Source organism: Arvicanthis niloticus, chromosome 6 (assembly GCF_011762505.2).
Source record: "Arvicanthis niloticus isolate mArvNil1 chromosome 6, mArvNil1.pat.X, whole genome shotgun sequence".
NCBI lineage: Eukaryota > Metazoa > Chordata > Mammalia > Rodentia > Muridae > Arvicanthis > Arvicanthis niloticus.
In genome coordinates this window covers 93,782,742-93,801,807 of record NC_047663.1, presented here as the reverse complement: position 1 = coordinate 93,801,807, position 19,066 = coordinate 93,782,742, and the positions used below count along the sequence as shown (strand labels likewise).

At 49.7% G+C, this 19,066-nt stretch overlaps 1 protein-coding gene across 1 annotated transcript in view; it reads right to left on the bottom strand.

The window, feature by feature from the left end:
- Nucleotides 1-5,269: 5,269 nt before the first annotated feature.
- C6H16orf96 (chromosome 6 C16orf96 homolog) overlaps nt 5,270-19,066 on the bottom strand; it is a 33,758-nt gene continuing 19,961 nt past the window's right edge. Inside the window, exons 6-16 of the mRNA XM_034507028.2 lie at nt 18,632-18,717; nt 18,214-18,324; nt 16,292-16,366; nt 15,342-15,506; nt 12,877-12,995; nt 12,154-12,216; nt 9,942-10,034; nt 8,842-9,004; nt 8,571-8,664; nt 6,358-6,438; nt 5,270-5,647 (exon numbers count right to left, since the gene is read on the bottom strand). Of these exons, the coding sequence (XP_034362919.1) occupies nt 5,469-5,647; nt 6,358-6,438; nt 8,571-8,664; nt 8,842-9,004; nt 9,942-10,034; nt 12,154-12,216; nt 12,877-12,995; nt 15,342-15,506; nt 16,292-16,366; nt 18,214-18,324; nt 18,632-18,717 (1,229 nt within the window). The 3' untranslated portion in view covers nt 5,270-5,468. The remainder of the gene's footprint in view (nt 5,648-6,357; nt 6,439-8,570; nt 8,665-8,841; nt 9,005-9,941; nt 10,035-12,153; nt 12,217-12,876; nt 12,996-15,341; nt 15,507-16,291; nt 16,367-18,213; nt 18,325-18,631; nt 18,718-19,066) is intronic.

Sequence of the window (19,066 nt, the reverse complement as noted above, 5' to 3'; positions counted from 1 at the left end):
TGGTCTGAACTGGTCTGAACAACTCAATCAGGACCACCTTGGGAGACTCAGATGTGGCTGGTGACAGTAACACAAACCCTGGACCCTCTTAGAGCTTAACCCCCACCAGTAAGCTGAGAAGCAAAAAAAAAAAACCAAAAAACAGTGTTCTGTGTTCAGAGAAGGTTGGCTACCCAGCAAAGGAGTGAGCAAAGAACAAACCGTGTGAGCCATCCTTAGCAGCACTTCATCTCAATATATACTCAGCAGCCTGGGCAACAACAGAAAGCCAGCTTGTGGGCTTAGGAGTGCTTGCCTAGCATACGTGAGGCCCTGGGTGTGATCCCTGGCACTGCGTAAGCCAGCCAGGCATGAGGGCGGGCAGCTGTAATTTCTCAATTCTAGGATGTGGAGGCAGGAGGGTCAGAAGGTCAAGGTCATCCTCAGCTATATATTTAGTTAAAAGCAAGACTGAGAAACAGAAGAACCCTGTCTTAGAATAACAACAAAAAACAGCTTGTTAGAGTTGATCATGTCCTACATGCCAAAATGACTGGTGTCTAAGTGATTTTTCACAATTGCACTCTTAAAATGCCATTTGCGCCGGGCGGTGGTGGCGCATGCCTTTAATCCCAGCACTTGGGAGGCAGAGGCAGGCGGATTTCTGAGTTCGAGGCCAGCCTGGTCTACAGAGTGAGTTCCAGGACAGCCAGGGCTACACAGAGAAACCCTGTCTCGAAAAGCCAAAAAAAAAAATATATATATATGCCATTTGCATCTATGAGGTTGCTTTAAAGAATGTTTCAAGCTTTGTGTCTGATTCCCAAAGGACATTGTGACATGGCTTTGACAGTTGGTGCTGTACCCTTCCTATGACTGGAGGAGGGCAGTTATCTCAGGGGCTTACGAACCTGTCACATGGTGGTTTGCTAACTGTGTCAGCGTTTTAAAGTCAAGAGGTTTGATGTAAAAGCCTCACTTCTGACTTACCTTGGAAAATCCACAAATGGCAGGAGCTGGCCAGCACACTAGGGACACGGCCTGGCCCACTTCTACCAGGTTGGTTCCCTCCATTTCATTGGCTAAATAGGTAGCAGTGAAATACATTTCCAGATGCTGTCCTGAGGTAAGCCAGCCTCGATGGGGACCTTGCTTTCACTCAGAGCAACTGCATTACGAGTAAGAGCCTGCTACAGACTGGTGGAGGACACCAGCCGATGAACACAAGTCTAAGCTCCTTTCTGTAGCTGACAGGACTCCTTCAAACAGCCTTGAAGAGAGAAAGACTTGTTCTTTGAGAATCTTAGATGTGGGGCAACACCCAAGACTGCTCAGCCTCCCCAGGGTCTGTCAAGTGGCCCAGCCAGAGTTCTCTGAGCATACATCACGACCAACCCAGAGAACCACTGTCCCCAGTGCTGGTTAAGGGCCTTTCACAGCAGTGCCTGCCCAGTAGAAGACAGATGAGTCCTTTTGGGGTCTCCTGGTTTGGAGGGGCCTCCTGGGTTGACTAAAATGAAGATCTTTTGATAGAGTTGCCATCTCCAGTTCCTGTGTTTGAAAGGTGTCTTTGGCCTACCGCATGTGTTTAAGAAAATATGTGCCTCAAATGAGCCTTAAAAACTTTTTTTTTAGTGGGAGGTGCTGGATCCTCTTGAGATGGACAAGGGTGGAGCTGGCCCAAGATGGCAAAGCCAAGTCTGTGACCGAATACAAGGTGCTGAAGGACCAGCAGCAGAAGTCCTGCTCTGCTCACGAGGCAGTAACAGTACCTCAGGATCTCCAGATCCTGCTAGAGCATGATTGGTGGGACGAGGGAAGCATCTCTGGTGGTGTGAACTGGGAGTCACTGCCTAGAGCCAGGCAACATGGTGTGTTAGGGTCTGTCAGCACACGTGGAGTCTGGTTGGAAATGTTCTTCCATCCAGCTCTGGGGCCTCCACCTTGCAGCTCTTAGCCTTAAGCACTGGCTGTGCCTCTTTCCCATGTAGACATCGGCTTTGTCAGTAGCTTACACCTTAGGTTAACCAATCTGTGGTTTTAGACATGGAGAGAGTACCTGACAACTCATTTATGGCAATGTGGAGCCAGTGGGTGGTCACTGAACATCTGCTCTGCTTCAATAGCACACCCAGGTAGACCCTGCGCTCTGCAGAAGATATCCGTCCCCTTTTGTGCTGCCTGGGCCCTGTGCAGTTCAACTCCCTGTCCCCCCCAACCACCACTGTACCACCATCTCGGTCTTCGTTGGTTAATTTTTGTTTATGTGGTTGAGTGTTTTGCCTGCATGTATAGATGTGCACCACAAGCATGCCTAGAGGCCAGAAGAGGCCTTCAGTTTCCCTGAAACTAGAGTTGGAGATGGTTGTGAACCACCATGTAGGTGCTGAGAATCAAACCTGGATCCTCTGGAACAGCCCCTGCTGTTCCACCATTGAGGCACCTCTCCAGTTCGTTGTTTGTCGTTTTTTTGAGACAGGGTCTTCTGTAGCCCAGGCTGGCTTAGAACTCTTTGTAGCTGAGGATGACCTTTACCTTCTAGTGCTTCACCCTCTGTTTCCTGGGTACGAACATTACAGGTGTGTACAACCGTCCTTGGCCACCACCTTGATCTTAAAACACAAATGCTGACATCCTGAGATGTCCTATGCCAATTGACAAGTCAAGACGGTTGGTCACCCTCCCCTGCCCATGCGTCCAGTCTGATCTTGCAGCTACTCCTAATCCAGGTATTATGAGCTAGCTCTGTGTGGAGGGAAAGGCTCAGGCAGGCTGAGATGGGGTTCTACTGCTTTGAGTGGTTCCCCTGTGTCAACCACATTCCTGGCAACTAACTGCTCCCAGCCTCCGGCCTGCAGGCCTTTCACTTTTGGACCAGGCCTGTCTTTGAAGCTGAGCTGCCAACAACTTGTTCCACAGTAGAAGGATGGACATAGACCTGCAGGACTGAGGACTTGTCCTCACTCCCGGAGCTGTAGGGACCAGCTCAAGTATAGACCGCTGAAGTTCTTCAACCTGCAGAGGAACCTCAGAAGGACACTTTGAAGTGAGCAGTTAGGGGGTTAAACATGAGTTTGTGAGGGAAAATAGGCCCTCTTTGAGGACCAGGAAAAACTCTTGGGTGTCCACATGGCAGGGACATGTGCACAGGCATAGCCCAGAACCCACTTCCCCAGCAAACCTTGTACAGTGAAGGAGAGAGTAGTACAGTACCCAGCAGCCGCAGCCTTCTGCATGACTCAGAGCCGAGTGACCCCTGGGCCATGGAGCCCCCATGATCTGGCTGTCTACAGGGCTGAGGCAGCTCAGGGAGTGTGGCTGCTGTGGTGGTGAGCAGCTTAGGACTCTCCGCAGACTTCTCATGTTCTAGATAGGGCCACTGGGAGGCTGAGCCTCACTGTTAGTGGCCAGAGGAGGGACCACCAAGGCCCACCTATGTGGAAAGAGGATGAGGCCACTGCCTACAGATGGCTCCAGGCCAAGCCCCTCATCTAAAGTCCAAAGGAACAAAACTTTATTCTGTCCAGAAAATACCAAAAATATATACCTGTGGTATGAGGGCGGGGTCTCCAGGCAAAGATGAGTGAGTCACTTGTGTTGGAACTGGCCCAGCCCCATTTGGACACCTTTGCAAAAAGAAAAGGTGACTTGGCTAGGGAGTGGCCTCGGCCAAAAAGCTGGTATTGACAAGAGGCCACAGGAAACACTGGAAACAGACAAGCACATAGCACCCCTCCCTGCCTATGTTCTCAGCCAAGGGTTTCTTTCCTCCACATCAAGATTCCCCTCCCCCAGCTCTTTGGAAGTGCCATCCTCCACCACCACCTCAGCTCCCCGCTTAGCTAGAACTCCCTGAGGTGGGACAGGAGTCATGCCCGGAACCTGTGCTCAGGAGAGGTGTGTGAAGTGGGGTGGAACTCTCAGCAGCGGGAAAAGGGGGAGGAGAGGAGACAAAGGAGGAAGTGAGGGAGTGAAATTAAGATGAACAAGGAACAGACAATAGGAGGAATGGCCCAGCTTGAGCATCCAGAGGAGCGGCTGCACCTGCGCCTCCACATGCCAAGGCTAGTCACTAACTGCCACAGAGAACTGGAACCTCAGGGTGTGCTGTTCTCCCTCCAAGTGCACGGGCTGTGAACCTGCTGGGCGTGGAATAGCTTTGGTGTAGTCCCACCTTGGAGAGCACCTGCAGTCCTAGACTACACCAAGGGTGCTATCCCAGTTTTCTTGTGGATTAGTTAAGACATAAAAGTAATTAAATGGTTAATTAATTCTAGACCCGGAAGTGGAGCTCAGTTGCTGGAGTGCACGACAAACATGCTAAAGTCCTCGGTTTGATTCGCAGCCCTGCAGAAGCACAGCACAGGCCTGTAACCCAACGTCCGGGTGACAGACACTGAACTGTCAGAAGGTTAAGGTCATTCTTATAGCTACAGTGTGAGTTCTAAGGCATCCTAGGATACACCAGACTCTTATCTCAGAAATAGAGCCAAAGAAATAGATCAAAAAGTAAGAGTGCCTGCTACAAAAACATGAAGACCCAAGTTCAAATTTCTAGAACCCATGTAAGAAGCTGGGAGTGGTCTTGCACACATCTCTAACCCCAGTAGTGGAGAGTAGAGGGCAGAGACAGGAGGGGCTATGACTTGCTGGCCAACAGCTTAGTGCCATGTTCAGTCAGAGACTTGTCTCGAGGGAATAAGGTAGAACCTGATAGAGCAGGACACTCAGTGACTTTCTGTGGCCTCTGTACATGCACAGGGTTACCCCACATACACACATGAGCTTACACTATAGCACACCCTCTCTCTCACACAATTCAATTCCGTTATTACGGTCACTGGTAGAAATGATCACTGGAAATAAAAATAATGCATGATGAAATTTGCTTTCTGTGGGAAAACTAATGGCCTCTAAGAAACATTCAAGGGGGAAGCTAAGGCCTAATGATGCCTTAAGCAAAATGCCAAAGAAAGGGATTTCTGCTTTTGTTTGACACAGGGTTTCATGCATCCCAGGCTGGCTGTGAATGCACTATGTAACTGAGGGTGATCTTGGCCCAGTCAGTCCTCCTTCTATTAACACTGAAGTACTTCTTATACCAGTGTATGCCCCATACCAACTTCTGTGCTAGAGGGTCAGAATCAGGGCTGTGCCACTAGACAAGCACTGCCAACCCAAAGGAGATTGTTTCAGAACTGCTTTGTGCTATTGAGGAAACCGCTTAAGAAATTCAGTTGGCTCTGTAAAAACTTCACTCAGATGCTCTGTTATCCATGAAAACATTGGCTAGGGAGGACTGTGTGGTTTGTATTTTAGATACACAGTTAAACACTGAGTCAGCATGGGTCCCCTATGCAGACCTTCCCTTCCCCATATCCGGGATCCCTACACCCTTTCCTGGATCCATTCCAGGGCTCTGGGTCTCTTTGAGTGAAGAGGACCCCATGGTAGTTGGGTCACAGGCTTGGGTCTCACGGGTTGGTCTGTTATAGCCGTGGAGATTTCAAGTGCTTGGCGGATCCAGGGGCTTCTTGGGGATCCCTGGAGACTGGGATCAGTGGTGGTAGCTGCGGAACTGGTGGCAAGGATGGTGGCCGTGTCATCGTGGTGTTGGTGGCAGAGTGTAGAGTGGCGGTGGAGCTGATGCTGGTTCGGGGACCCAAGGCTGGAGATGAAGCAGGAGAGACCCATGCTGTATGCCTCCATCTCTGGAAGCAGCTGGCCTCATGGGGTTCTCCCCCACCAGCCCAGCCCCCCAGGAAACAGAAGCTGGAGACTAGAGGTACATTGTAAGCTATGGCAGGACTGGCCACTGTACCTCCTCTAGTCTTGCTCCTAAACATTTCCTCAACGGTGACTTGAGACACCTAAGTCCAAGAATGGGTGCTAGAGTACAGAGTGCACCTTGGGAAGGGGCTCAGGGTTTGGGCACAGGCATCTAAACAGCACTACCCTGCTGAACCAGGACAAGAACCAGAAGAGACAGTAGGCAGTGCTACTCTGTGAACATGAAGGTACTTCTAGAGAGTCAGAAAGGAAGAGCCAAGGACTCAGTCCTCTCAAACTGAGCCCTGGCCAAGCTCAGAACTGTAAGTGACCTTATTTGACCCACCTCTGCAGCCAGGGTGACCTCTGGAGACAGGCACTGGCCAAGAAACTCTCAGAAGTCCAGAACAACTAGAGGCCCCATAACTTCCCCTCCCTCCCAGCTCCCCTTCCCCCAAGGCAGAGAGAAGGTGGCTGCCAGGGTGTGGGCAAAGCAGGCATAAAGGGGGGTGGTGAGTGGAGTAAGGGGTGGGATAGAGGTGAGAGGAATAGGGAAGGACCAGGAGAAACTGGACATCTGCCAGAACCCCAGGTGGGTCAGGTACTCACGTGGGTAGCCCGGAGCAAGTAAGGATCCTGGGCGCACACGATCAGTCAGGTTTGGAACGGTGTAACACGAAACTTTGACAGCTGAGGAGGAAAGATCTGAATAGCTGGGGCCCCACCCAGAGTTCCAGCTCCTAGTCAGGCCAGACTTTTCACTCTGGGGCTATTCAAGCAAGGTGAAGTGAAACCTTTGATCTGGTCCCAGTCCAAGCTCTGTATATAATGTTTCTTATATACCCCCTACTGAGAGAAAAGCCCCTCACTCAGACCCTGTAGAAGGTCTTCAGTGATGGAGATGAGATTAAGTGTCTCCCTACTGGTCCACTCTTCTCTCCTGAGACAGCCTCACTCAAGCTGACCTCCCATATTCATTTGTGAAATGCCCAGTTGCTATGGGCAAGGAATCTTGGGGAGGGGGCTGCCACAGAGGTGGGGCTTGTAGACATTAGCTGTACTGCTTTCATTATCCCCTCAGATCTGCACTGTGCTTGCTGAGCAGTCAATTCCTGCCTGGGCAGAGCCTGGGAGATGCTGGTCTACCTGTGAGTGAGTTACATAGTGGGATCCTACAAGATATGTTCTGTGGAACTTACAGAAGTGAACTTATTGAAGCAAAAGATCTTTGCAGGTGTAATTTCAGGTCTTGAAATAGGATGACCCTAGGTTACACTAAGCCTGAAGTTCAGTGACAAGTGTCCTCGTGAAAGTCAGAAGAGAGGAAAGAGGCGTCAGCAGCAATGGCTGCTGGAGATCCCTGCCAAGAGGCTTCCAAAGCCACGGGAGCAGGCTGGGACAAGGAGAGACCGAGCAGCTCTGAGGGGAGCACAACTCTGCCTGCACCATGACCTTGGACCTCCAGCCTTCAGACTTGGGAGAACTGTCCTGCGGCTTTGGGCCTTGAGCTGTGGTGGTTAGCTCTGGCAGCTGCTATGGGGTGTGCCCTCAGTCTACCATAGCAGTACGTCTAAATCTTGTCTCCTTTGCATGTCTGGACTCAGTGCTCTGGTCCATGGGCAGCCCATGGGATTACTGTGGATTAAATGCCCAGGGGATCCTGTATCATTCCTGATATAGATAGCTCTTTCCCAGAGGAAACCATCTCCAGGATGTACAGAGAAGTTCCGTTTTTGTTAGTACTTTATTACACACCCAGTGGTAAGATCAATAACTTTCAGGTCTTAGACTCCAAGGCAACCAGAGCGACCAATTCAAAATGCAAAAAGGTTGGGGTCCCTTGCTGGTTTGACCCTTGTCCTCCTGGATCTGGCCCTGTTCATTGTTCTTTTCCCTTACCCTGGTATATGCTTCAAGAAGACTCATCTTTCCCTACCCATCCTACCACAGGACCTTTGAACCTACTATTCCCCCAACCTGGACCACACTCCTCCCTCTCCACCCCTTCACCGACTAACTCTTGTTCATTTTTCGAAGGTGTTCAAGAAGCTGTCCAATTGATCCCCATGGACCACCTTTGCCTGGCACAGCTCTCTTCACCAGTCCAGCATCCCCCCCTCCATCAGTCTTTGCCAGTGTCCAGCTGCCTTACAGCTGGGGCCTTCAGCTCAGGTATTCAGTTATTTTCAGGTATTCAGTACTGGGGAAAGAACCCAGGGCCTTGAATTTGTGAACTGTCCCTGAGCTGTATTCTTAGTCCCTCAGGTCAGTTGAATTTTTTTTCTGTTTGTTCAGTTTTGTTTGTGTGGCTCTGGCTGTCCTAAAACTCACTCTGCAGAGCAGGCTAACCTTGAATTCAGACAGCCACCTGCCTCTCCTGGGACTAAGGGTGTGTGCCACTGCTGGTCAGTGGTGGCTCACACCTTTAATCCCAGCATTCAGCACAGGCACATGGCTGTCTGTGAGTTCTAGGCCACCTGGTCTAAAGAGGGAATTCCAGGACAGTCAGGGCTGTCTTGAAAAACAAAAACAACAAAAAGCTTGCCACCATGTCTGGCTCAAATTAGTAGTTTTGTGTTGTCGCCATAGACTCCTCCTTCTGATAATACGCTTACAGGCTGTCCCGACCCAGCAGTCCACAGGGGTCACTCATCACCTTTGCTCCTCCCTGGCTCCTGGTGCCTGGTGAGGTCCCACATAATGGGACTCTATTCCTCAGGTGACTGTGAGGACTCCCCAGCCCCAAGTCCGCCTGCACCCCCTTGTTCTGACCAGCAGAGTCAGGTCCCACGGCAGGAACCCCAGGAAGCACCAGTGCTTACCTGCAATGTCCTTCTCCCCAGTCCGTGTCCCCATCTGGCTGCTCATCCGGCCTTTGTACAGAACTCCGTCCACCCCCAAGATGTCCACCTCGGCCTGTGGGATGGCCCAGGTCCCAAGTCAGGTTCTCTGTTGCCACCCCTTTTCCTCGATGCCCAGAGCCAGATCACAACTACCTCAAGGTGCCCACAGCTCAGAGCTTCGTCTCACACCTAGGGCTGGGTGTGCTGGTGCCCAGCCTCCGTGGGGTTTGGGGGGCACAGCCAGACTCACAGTGTCATAGTCAATCAGCTCAGGGTCCCCATAAGGATAGACTGTTGACAGGTCATGTGACTTGTGCTTCAAACTGGTCTCATTTCGGGGCCCATCACCCCAGTCCTTCTGGAAGCCTTCATGGACTCCAAAGTTCTGGAAATGCAGCTGCTGCTGTTGTTCCCTGGACAAGGCAGAAGGTCAGCAGCCACATGGAGACCCCCTCTATCACAGAGGAGACCTGCACAGGCCCCAGGGCTCTGTACAGTATCAAGGAAGGTGGGCAGAATGGCAGGCAGGCCTGGGATGTGGTGAGCCAATACAGTTCTGGGAGAGAAATAATCCATATTCCCTTCCCCAAACCAGCCACACCCGGAACCCTGGTCTGGCCTAGCTATGCACACGCACACGCTGACCCTGGGCTCGCACATGCGCACTCTGATCCTGGGCTCACACATGCGAGCTCTGACCCTGGGCGCCAGCTGTTGGGCACAGTGTGGGCGAGCCACTCACTAGCAGTGGTCTTGGGCAGATCACAAAGCCTAAGTCTCAGTCTTTTCAACTGTGAAGTGGGGTGATAATAGAAGGTACTTCCACAGTTGGGCCATGTGACCCAACAAAGTTTCAGCAAGGGCTCCCAGAGGATCCTCCAATTATTCACCCACAGGAAACAAACATGTTAACCCTGGATTCCAAGGGTTATAAGACTTAAGGAGAAGCCCTCCTATTTGCAAACGCCCATTCATTCAGCAGTGCTGGGATTCATCCGGGGCCTTGTGCATGCCGGACAAATGCTATCACTGAGCTATGACTCAGCCCTTTCATTCTTTATACTTTGAGGCAAGGTTTTACTCTGAAGCCCTTATGATATGTTTGCCTCCATCTCCTGAGTAGCTGGCACAATATGCCTCTGCTGCAGGGCCCAGCTAAATTCCAGGTCACAGTAGATGCCAAGGAAAAGGTTGGCTCCTCTTCCTCAACTGTCCTCTGTGTGCCTGTCAGCTATAACACAACCTCCCAGACGGGCATCCTGGACCCTCTTTGGTGTTTACATTGAAGGAAAATTTCTGCAGGACAGGGGTTTTGGCTCTCTCCAAGGGTGGGGTGGGCATAACCCTCACCTTATCAGCTGCCGCTGCAGATACTCATAGCTGTTGGCACTGGCTGGCCTTATTCGTGACAGCCCATGGGTATTGCGGATGGTGATCAGCTGTCTGTGGAGGCAGAGGGAACACTGTGAGAGGTGCACATGGCCAGCAGAAGGCTCCAGGCTCCCAGGCCTGGAGAGAGGAAGTCAAAACCAAGCCAGGGGTGGTGGTGCACTCTTACAATCCCAATTCTTGGGAGACTGAGGCAGGAAGGTAGCAAGTTCAAAATCCACCTGTACTATTAGCACATACTAAGTTCAAGGTTAAAGCTATCTTTGGCTATATAGAAAGACCTTGTCTCCAGTAATAAGTAAGTAAGTAAATAGTAATAGAAACCCAAAGGAAGGGGGTCCTAGAGATATGTTGCAGATAGGTGTTTGACAGGAGCTCTGGGTACATGGAGGGGAGGCACTGTTTGGAAGAGGCATGGTGAAGCAGGCATGAGAGAGCATGGAGGCTGTACGTCAAGGACACATAACTGTGGCAGCTTCCATCAAACAGGATAAGGTTGCATCCTGGGTATTTTGCCTCCAAATATAAGGAAATCTAGAACAGCCTTCCAGGGAGCTGGGCCCGCTCACCTCTCTGTCTGAGCTGTGTGGTTGAACACATACAGAAGTGTCCTTTACATACAGATGGTAACACAATGAAGCATACTCAGACAGACATTTTATAAAACACAGGAAGGCACAAAGAAACAAGCACCGTGGCCAGGGATAGACCTATTCATATTCCAATATTTCTCCATGTTTATGTAATTTCTTTAAAGAAGATGGAAAAGTCACACACATATGGCTTGATCACATCATCTTTCCAAGCTGTTAACATCCAGTATAGTTACAGGTGGCTCATTAACAAAAGCCGAAGAAGATTTACCAACCAGGTTCTTGGTCATGTTAGTCCTTGGCTACACACATACAAAGCCTTCCACACAGGACTACAGTTTGCAGTTTCTGGTTGCTCACAGGAGTGTTCTATTGGACCAGGGCTCTACAGTCTACACTACTTGCTGTGAACAAACACGCCTCAGCTCCCAGCTGTTTCTGTGCTTTTACTACCATCAATAAAACTGCAGTGCCATCCTGTGGTCTGAAAGGAAACCCTTGGTGGAAGCCCTCCAGCTCCCAGCTGGGAGTGAGGTTGGGGGTGAGGTTGGGGGTGGGGCTGGGGCTGGGGCCGGGCCGGGGCTGGGAGAGCTTTGTCAGTCTCAAGGCTGGACCAGCCCTGCAGAAAGCCAGCACTCCAGGGCTGATTACTGTCTGGCAGCTCACAGAGAGTCACTGTAGGACTTCCCCTCCTACGTCTGTTCCCCAAACAATGGAAAGCTGGTGCTCAAATAAATACACATCAATGTTCACAGCAGCACAAGTCACAACAGCTGAAAGACGGAAACATCCCAAAGCTGTTCAAGTGATGAGTGCAGGCACAAGGGAAAGGCTTTCTGCCCACACAATTAGTCAGCTATAACAAAGTAGTAAAAGTCGATTTCTGCTACTGTGTGAAGAGATCTCGTGAACACTAAGCTCAGTAAAGAAGCTAGACACCAAAGGTCACATATTGTACAGTCCCACTTACAGGAGACATTCGGGAAAGAAAAGCCAGTGGCTTCCTGGGCTAAAGGGAGGTAGCAATGAGAAGTGACCAGCAATGGCGCTGGGGTGTCTTTGGGGGAACTAAACGGAGCTGGATCCACCAGAGACAGTTGCAGTGCTGGAAGCCACTAAACTGCCGCCTTTACAGTGGTCTCTGAGTAAGGTTGGAACTAAACGTGCACCTGAAATCCCAAGTCTGGGAACAATGACACAGGAAGACTGCAAGTTCTGAGGCCAACCTAGACCTCACAGCAAGACTGTCTCAGAAAAGATGAACGAACTCAGACATAACAAATTCCTGCTTTCCCTCAGTCTCTGGAACAAAACACTGACAGTGATAAAGGTGAGAGGACAGACCTACTTCCCAACCTAGGGAACCACAGAGGTGGAACAGGCGATGGTGGCTATAGAATGGCGTAGAAGAATGGGTATATACATAGGTAGGTATGTGCATTTGCATATTGAACACCCATTTGTGTTTGAGGTCTACAGGGCGGTGTTAGGTTGTATACAGGTAGAAAAGCGCACACCGGGCCTGCACTGTAGGCTAGACCCCGCAATCCTGGAGGGCGCCCTCTGGCGGCGGTACTCACGGGCCAGTCATCATCTCTACGGGCCGGTCGCAGGAGATGCACTTTACCCTCTCGAACAGTTTCCTGGAAGACAAGGTCGGTGACCAGGGGTTAACAGGGTCCGGGGCTGGGGTGGGGTGAGCTTAAGGTCCCCCAATCCCCTTTGTCCGTACCTGTGACCTCGGGACAGAGCACTTTGGTTTCCCATCCACTGAAGGCTTAACACAGTCACATTACATCAATTTAAAAAAAAAAAAAACAACAACAACAACAACAACCCTCGGGACAGCGGTGGCCCACGCCTTTAATCCCAGCACTTAGGAGGCAGAGGCATGTGGATTTCTGAGTTCGAGGCCAGCCTGGTCTACAGAGCGAGTTCCAGGTACAGCCAGAGCTACACAGAGAAACCCTGTCTCGAAAAACCAAACCAAACCAAACCAAACAAACAAAAAACCCGCCCTTGGAGGAGGGAGGTATGTGGAACCTGATGGCAAGCCTGCCTGCCTGGGCACAGGAATCACTGGGCCTGACTCAGTGTCCAGATAGGTCTGCCAATCGTGTAGGCTTGTCCTGGTTTCCCTTCCCTCTCTGAGCCTCAGTTTCCTCATCTGAAGAGAAGGCTAGAAGCTCTCTGCTCTACCCCTCCTTCCCTGCCCCTATCCCCATGGCTAAGGTCTGGAATTCTAGGCTTTCCTCTGTTGGCAGCAGCAGCAGCAACAACAGAGCCACCCTCGGTAAACTCACTTCTTAAAGCCTGCAGCACTGTCGGGGTCAAATCGGAGGCCTTCTAGCAGAAGCTTTCGGACTATCTTCCAGACCTCTTCTATGTCCTTCTTCAGGCTATTCAGATCACTCTGGACTAGCTGCCAGAGAAGAAAGAAATTCAGTCAGTTAGCTCACCCAAACAACCTGCAGAGTCACACAGAGAATAAGATAAAGACATCAAGGGACTCCGGAAAAAGAAAACCATTTAGCTTATGGCTCTGTGGGTGCTCTCAGCACAGGGGAGTTGCAAGGTGAGATTCCCAGTGGCCATTGCAAGAAATGACACCAGTTCCTGCCTCCACATCTGCTGTTCTGTTCAATTGCAAAGCTGGAGGCTGGAAAACTTTCTCCAGTGAACCTCATGCCCGACTTCCACACATCTGACAAATATTTATGGAAGGTTTGCATGTAAAGTGGACAGTTCCTTTAATATACTCACAAAGTATGGAAACATCCTTTGGGATTAAAGACATGAAAAAATTAAAGGGATTAAAGGCATGCAACACCATGTCTGGCAAATTTATTATTTCTCTTTTTTAAGAGAGTTTTTGTTGATTTTTTTTTTGTGAATTTCACAACATGCACCCAGTCCCATTCATCTCCCCACCCCTTCATATCTGCCTTCCACCCTTGCAATCTTGCTACCCCCCAAAAGAAAATTTTAAAATGAATAAATAAGAAGCCAAATCAAACAAACAAACAAAAATCCTACCGTGGAAGCTGCAGTGTGTCCCACAGGACACCCTTCTGTCCACACATCTTTACTTGCGAATGTTCGTTGCAGTGAGTCTCTGGTCTGTTTCAAGGCCTTTGGCTTTTGCTGTTAATACTGAACCCTCATGGGACTCCTCTGGGATAGTCTGTTATTGCTTTGTGTCATGGAGGTCCCACAGCTTTGGGTCTGTAGGACCGGGCCCCTTTACATGCTCCACAGTTCATAGACGGGGTAAATGTTGAGGCAGGCCAACTCTGGGGCTAGGTGGTAGCTGAGCTGGTCAGTACACCAGCTCTCCTCCACACACCACCAGGGCAAGTTCTCTGGTACTGCCCAGGCTAGCTCACCCAGTGGCACAGCTTGAAAGGGGCCAGGCCAGCTCTCCCACACCCCTGCCACAGCATGGTAGTTGAGGGTGGGGCCAGCTAAGAGTCAGGTATTATTTCTTTTGAGGCACTGCTTCACTGTGTAGCTGAGTCTGGCCTGGAACCAACAATCTTCCTGCCTTAGCGTCAGAAAGGCTGAAATTGCAGCCTTATTACCTCCACACCTGGCTTTACAATCCATTTTAGAACATCATTCTCCAAAGAAACTGCATTGCCAGTCACCCCTATTTCCTCCCAAATCCTCAGCCCTTGGCAATCAGTAACCTACTTTCTGTCTTTAGGATTTGTCTATTCTGGACCCCATTTCCCTTTCCCTGTAAAACAAGATCTTGCTATATTATGTCATCTGACCTCCAGACTCTGTAGCCCAGACTGGACCTGAACTTGTGATCCTCCTGAGTGCTAGGATTACAGGTGTGCACCACTCCCCCCACATCCCAAGTACAGCGAGTTATATGATAATTCCTGCTTGGGTCGCATTGGCAGTCTGGCTTAAGAACCGGCTCCACATCAGCAAGAGAAGCACCAGTTGCCTGTTCTGTGGATGCTATGGGGTTATGACTTTGCATTCATTTGGGTCCTTACTTTGATGAACATGTCTCCACAAAGACAATGTCCCCTTCTGCTTGGCTCACTGCTTACCCAGCAAGGAGCACGGGGCCTGGGACTCCCTGAACTCACCTGTTCCCTGAGGTGTGTCACACTGAGGTAGTCACTGAGTGACAAATGAACAAACGACAGGCATTTCTGGAGAAAGCCTCCTCCAACCCCAACCTACGAATTTTCTTGCACTACCCCCAAGCATTCCGGAAGTCAGCTTCCAATATGGCTCCAGATATGGCTGGAACTCATACCAATGGAGTCGGTGTCTCCTGGCATTGAGTGGGATCAGCTTGTACAATCAACAGGCTAATGCAGAATGCTGGGAGTGACTTCCACTGGTAGCAAAAGACATTGCACATTCTTCTTACTGTCTTGGGTCACTCTGTGTGTGTGTGTGTGTGTGTGTGTGTGTGTGTGTGTGTGTGTGTGTCAGGGGAAGTTGGCTGCCATGTTATAAGGCCCCTTAATTGGCCCTAAGAAGGAATCATTCTGTGAGAAACTGAAACATTTTGCCAACAGTCATATGAGGGCACAACCTTTGAAGCGGCTTCACAGAGCTCACTCAGATGATACAGCCAGGAATGACACGCTCATCTCACCTTGTGAGTCACAGGCCTTGAACCACCCAGGGAAGCTGCTTCTGAATTCTTGTTCTTCAAAACTATCAGTATTTGCTCTTTGAGGCTGCTAAGCTCTGGGACTTTTTGTTAAGTAGCAAGTGCTAACTAATACAGGCTCACCTTAGTGTTCAGGTCCTTCCTGATGTGTTTCAGAGACTTCTTCCAGTCAGTCTCGTAGTTTGTGATCTTCAAGAGCATGCTGTGAATCATCTCATTCAGCTCCAGCGCCACCGTCTCCAGGTCCACTCTGTTTGCCTTGCTTGCCAACATGTCCCTGTTAGCTTTCTAGAGAGAGGGCGGTCAGGACAGCAAGACTGCTGTGAGGTGAGCCCTCTTGTCCCTGTGGTCAGTCTCTCCTGTTGAAGGTCAGGAATGTGTAGTCCTGACTTAAGTTCAGAGTTGTGTCTACACTGGCTCAAACACAGCCGTGGGTTCTGAGCCAAACAGGAAGGTTAACGTGGTTTTGTTTGTTTGTTTGTTTGTTTGTTTGTTTGTTTTTAGACAGAGTCTCCTTTATACCAGGCTGGCCATAGTCCAGGATGACCTTGAATTTCTGGTTTTTCTGCTTTCTGTAGTGGAATTATGGGTACCTGTCACTATGCACAGTTCATGTGGTGCTGGGATAGAACCCAGACCTTCATGCATGTCAGGAAGGCACCGATTGAGCTACATCCCCAGACTGATGCCTGATATATATATATTTAAATCTTGTTTTGTTTTTTGAGACAGTATCTAGCTATGTAGCCCTGACCAGCCTGGAACTCCCTTTGTAGACTAGGCTGGCCTTAAACTCACAGAATCTACCTGCCTCTGCCTCTCAAGTGTTGTGTGTCTCCACACCCGACCTGATGCCTGATTTTTAAAATAATAGTGTCACCAGTCTCCAGTCATGGAAAAGAGGGTGGGTGGGTAATTTCCGAGAGAAGTGGGATTTCCTGAATGAATAAAGGCAGGGATGGATGCTCCTGCTGCCTCCACCTGGGTGCTTCTGTTCCCCTGGTTGGCAAATCAGAGGCTCGGGATTAGCAGAGAGAGGGGATCTGGGTGGCTGGGGGGAGGTCTCTGCTTACTTCATTCAGCTCCAGATCCATCACTTTTTTATCTGCCTTAACCAGATCCAGCCTTTCGATTTCACCCTTGAGGATCTAAGAACAGAACACAGGCAAGTCAGCCTTTGTCGTGACCTTGAGGTCACAACATCTACTCTGTGCCTCCAACTTTGCCTCATGGACAAGAAGCAGGCGGGGCTGTTAGAAGGCGCATGCTCACAGGCGGCAGGGACAGGAGGAGCAAGAGCAAGGGACAAGCTAAAAATCCTTGGAGAAGGCGTCGACCCAAAAGAAGCACAGACCAGGGCTGGTGATCCACTTTCTTAGATGTCCAAGGCCAGTTACCCTCATCTGACCTACAATGGGGTCCCAGTGTACGCTGCTAAAAGCAGAACACTAGTCACAGACCACACAGTGCCCAAGCATGAAAGGGAAACTCTCACTTCCCATCAGATAATTTCCTGAAATCCTCTATTAGTGCTGGCCTGTCCCCTACTAATCTATTTTCGCATGACAGGAACAGCACCTTACTTGCTTGGGAAGAGCCTCCCTTGTCCCCAGAGCCTAGAGTCACTTTTTCTCTCAGGCCGAACACTGGCTTCTTCTCTCTTCAACTTCTGGTGTCCCTCACCCATAGGGAAAACTCTGAACTTAGCTACTCAGATCAGGACTGCAGTCTACAGCCTGCCTGGCATTTATTCCGACTGGGATGTAAATGGAGGTCCAGTGAGTGTGGTTAACCTTCTTCCCCCACCCTCCCTGTGTCCAAGTAGTGCTAAGGATGGCCCTCAGGGTTCTGTGGATGCTAGGCAAGCACTTACCACCTCCCCTACAGTGACCATCCCCTACCCTCTGCCACTGGCTTGAACATGAGAGTTAATGGTTGGGGTCCCAACATATCAGAGACAGCCATCATGGTCTAAGAGGTGACACTATGAATGGCAGTCACAAAGGACTAGAAAATGGAGCTTGTGTCTGCAACACCAACAAACACCCTACCAGCTCTAGATCCATCTCTTGAATTTTTTAATATGAAAGATAAATACATTTATACCTTATTGGGGATTCTTATGTTTTTTGTTTTTTGTTTGTTTGTTTGTTTGTTTGTTTGTTTGTTTGTTTGTTTTTTTTGTTTTTGTTTTTTTTTTTTGCTTTCTCTGCCCCAGGGCTAGTTTGCTTGCCTAGCATTTGTGAGGCTCTGGGTTCTATTCTCAAGCCTGAGGGAGGAAGAACTGGTTCAGGGAAAACATTTGAACATAACTCTTTCTTGCACTGTGTGCAAGAAAGCCCCTTATTCACTCACTGATCCCTTTCAGCAAATGTCACTAAGCCTTAAATCTGTCCTTCTACCCTCAGGTTGGTGACACAAAGGCTCTCAAGAATGGACACTCTCCAAGCCTTTTATGTATGGGCGATTCTTTTTAAAAAGATTCTTGTATATAAATGTGTTACCTGCATGTATGTATGGGTGCCAAAGACATGCATGATGCCCATGGGATCCAGAAGAGGGCACTGAATCCCCTGAGGTTACAGGTGTTTGTGTGGTTTTTGTTTTTTGTTTTTATTTTTGTTTTGCTTTTGGACAGGGTTTCTCTCTGTATCCCCAGCTGTCCTGGAACTCTATAGACCAGCCTGGCCTTAAACTCACAGAGATCCACCTGCCTCAGCCTCCTGAGTTCTAGGATTAAAGGTGTGTGTCACCAGCGCCCAGCTTTGGAGTTAGAGCTGCCACATGGATGCAGAAAATGAAACCCAGGTGCTCTGCAAAAGCCAGTGGTCTTAACTCCCTCCAGCCCCTGGGATTTATTTTTAATTGAAGTATAATTTATGCAGAATAAAATGTTGTCTAGTTCTCTTGTATTTTGTAGACCCTCAGGGGTTGGTCTCACAATCCCAAGGAGGAATTCTCCTGCGCCTCCCTCTTGGTCTTCAGATCTCCGAACCTTCAAGTCATCCATGCGAATCTGAAGCCTCTCCACTGCTCTGTCCAGCACCATGTAGTGACTCTTCATCGTATCTATCTGGTGGCCCCAAACTCTCTCCAGCTCTTCTTCCTAAACGGGAGAACAGGAGAGAGTGACATCCAAGGTCTCTGCTTCTGATATTGCTATAAGTGGAAGGGTCCTGAGGCCAAGAAGAGATGCCAAGCCTGTGTACACCAGTCTGTCATCTGACAGCACACGAAATACTTATTGACAGAGACAACAGAGCCCCCGGATTAACTCTGCACGGATGCAGCTGCTGTGCCACTCCGAGCACTTCTTCAGAGCTTTACTGAGACGGTGACAGTCAGGAGGCTGGATCCTGGCTCAAGCCAAGCCAGCATCTTCTTAAAAGCCCCTCTGTGACCCTGACGCTGACCTGCAGCCTGGCCTTCTGGAGGTTGACAATCTTTTCCTCCAGTACACTGACTGTGTTTCCAAGCGTGCCGGAGCTTCCCATGTTAGCTGAAAGTTAAAAAGAGGGAGCAGCTGTTAAGAGGGGTGCTGGAGGAACGTGACTGGAAAGAGCTGCCATGTTTGTGTCATGTCCCAAAGGAAGACAGTGGGTAAGTGTGGGGGGGGGGGACTTAAACAGAATGAGAGATTTTTCTATTACAGTTTTTAAGAAATGCACACAAGAAATTCTTTTGTGAACCAAGCACGGTAGTACATGCTTTTAATTCCAGCGATCAGAGGAAAAAGCAGGCAGATCTCTGTGTTGGAGGCCATCCTGGTCTACAGAGTGAGTTCCAGGACAGCAGCCAGGGCTACCAGGAAACCCTGTGTGTGTGTGTGTGTGTGTGTGTGTGTGTGT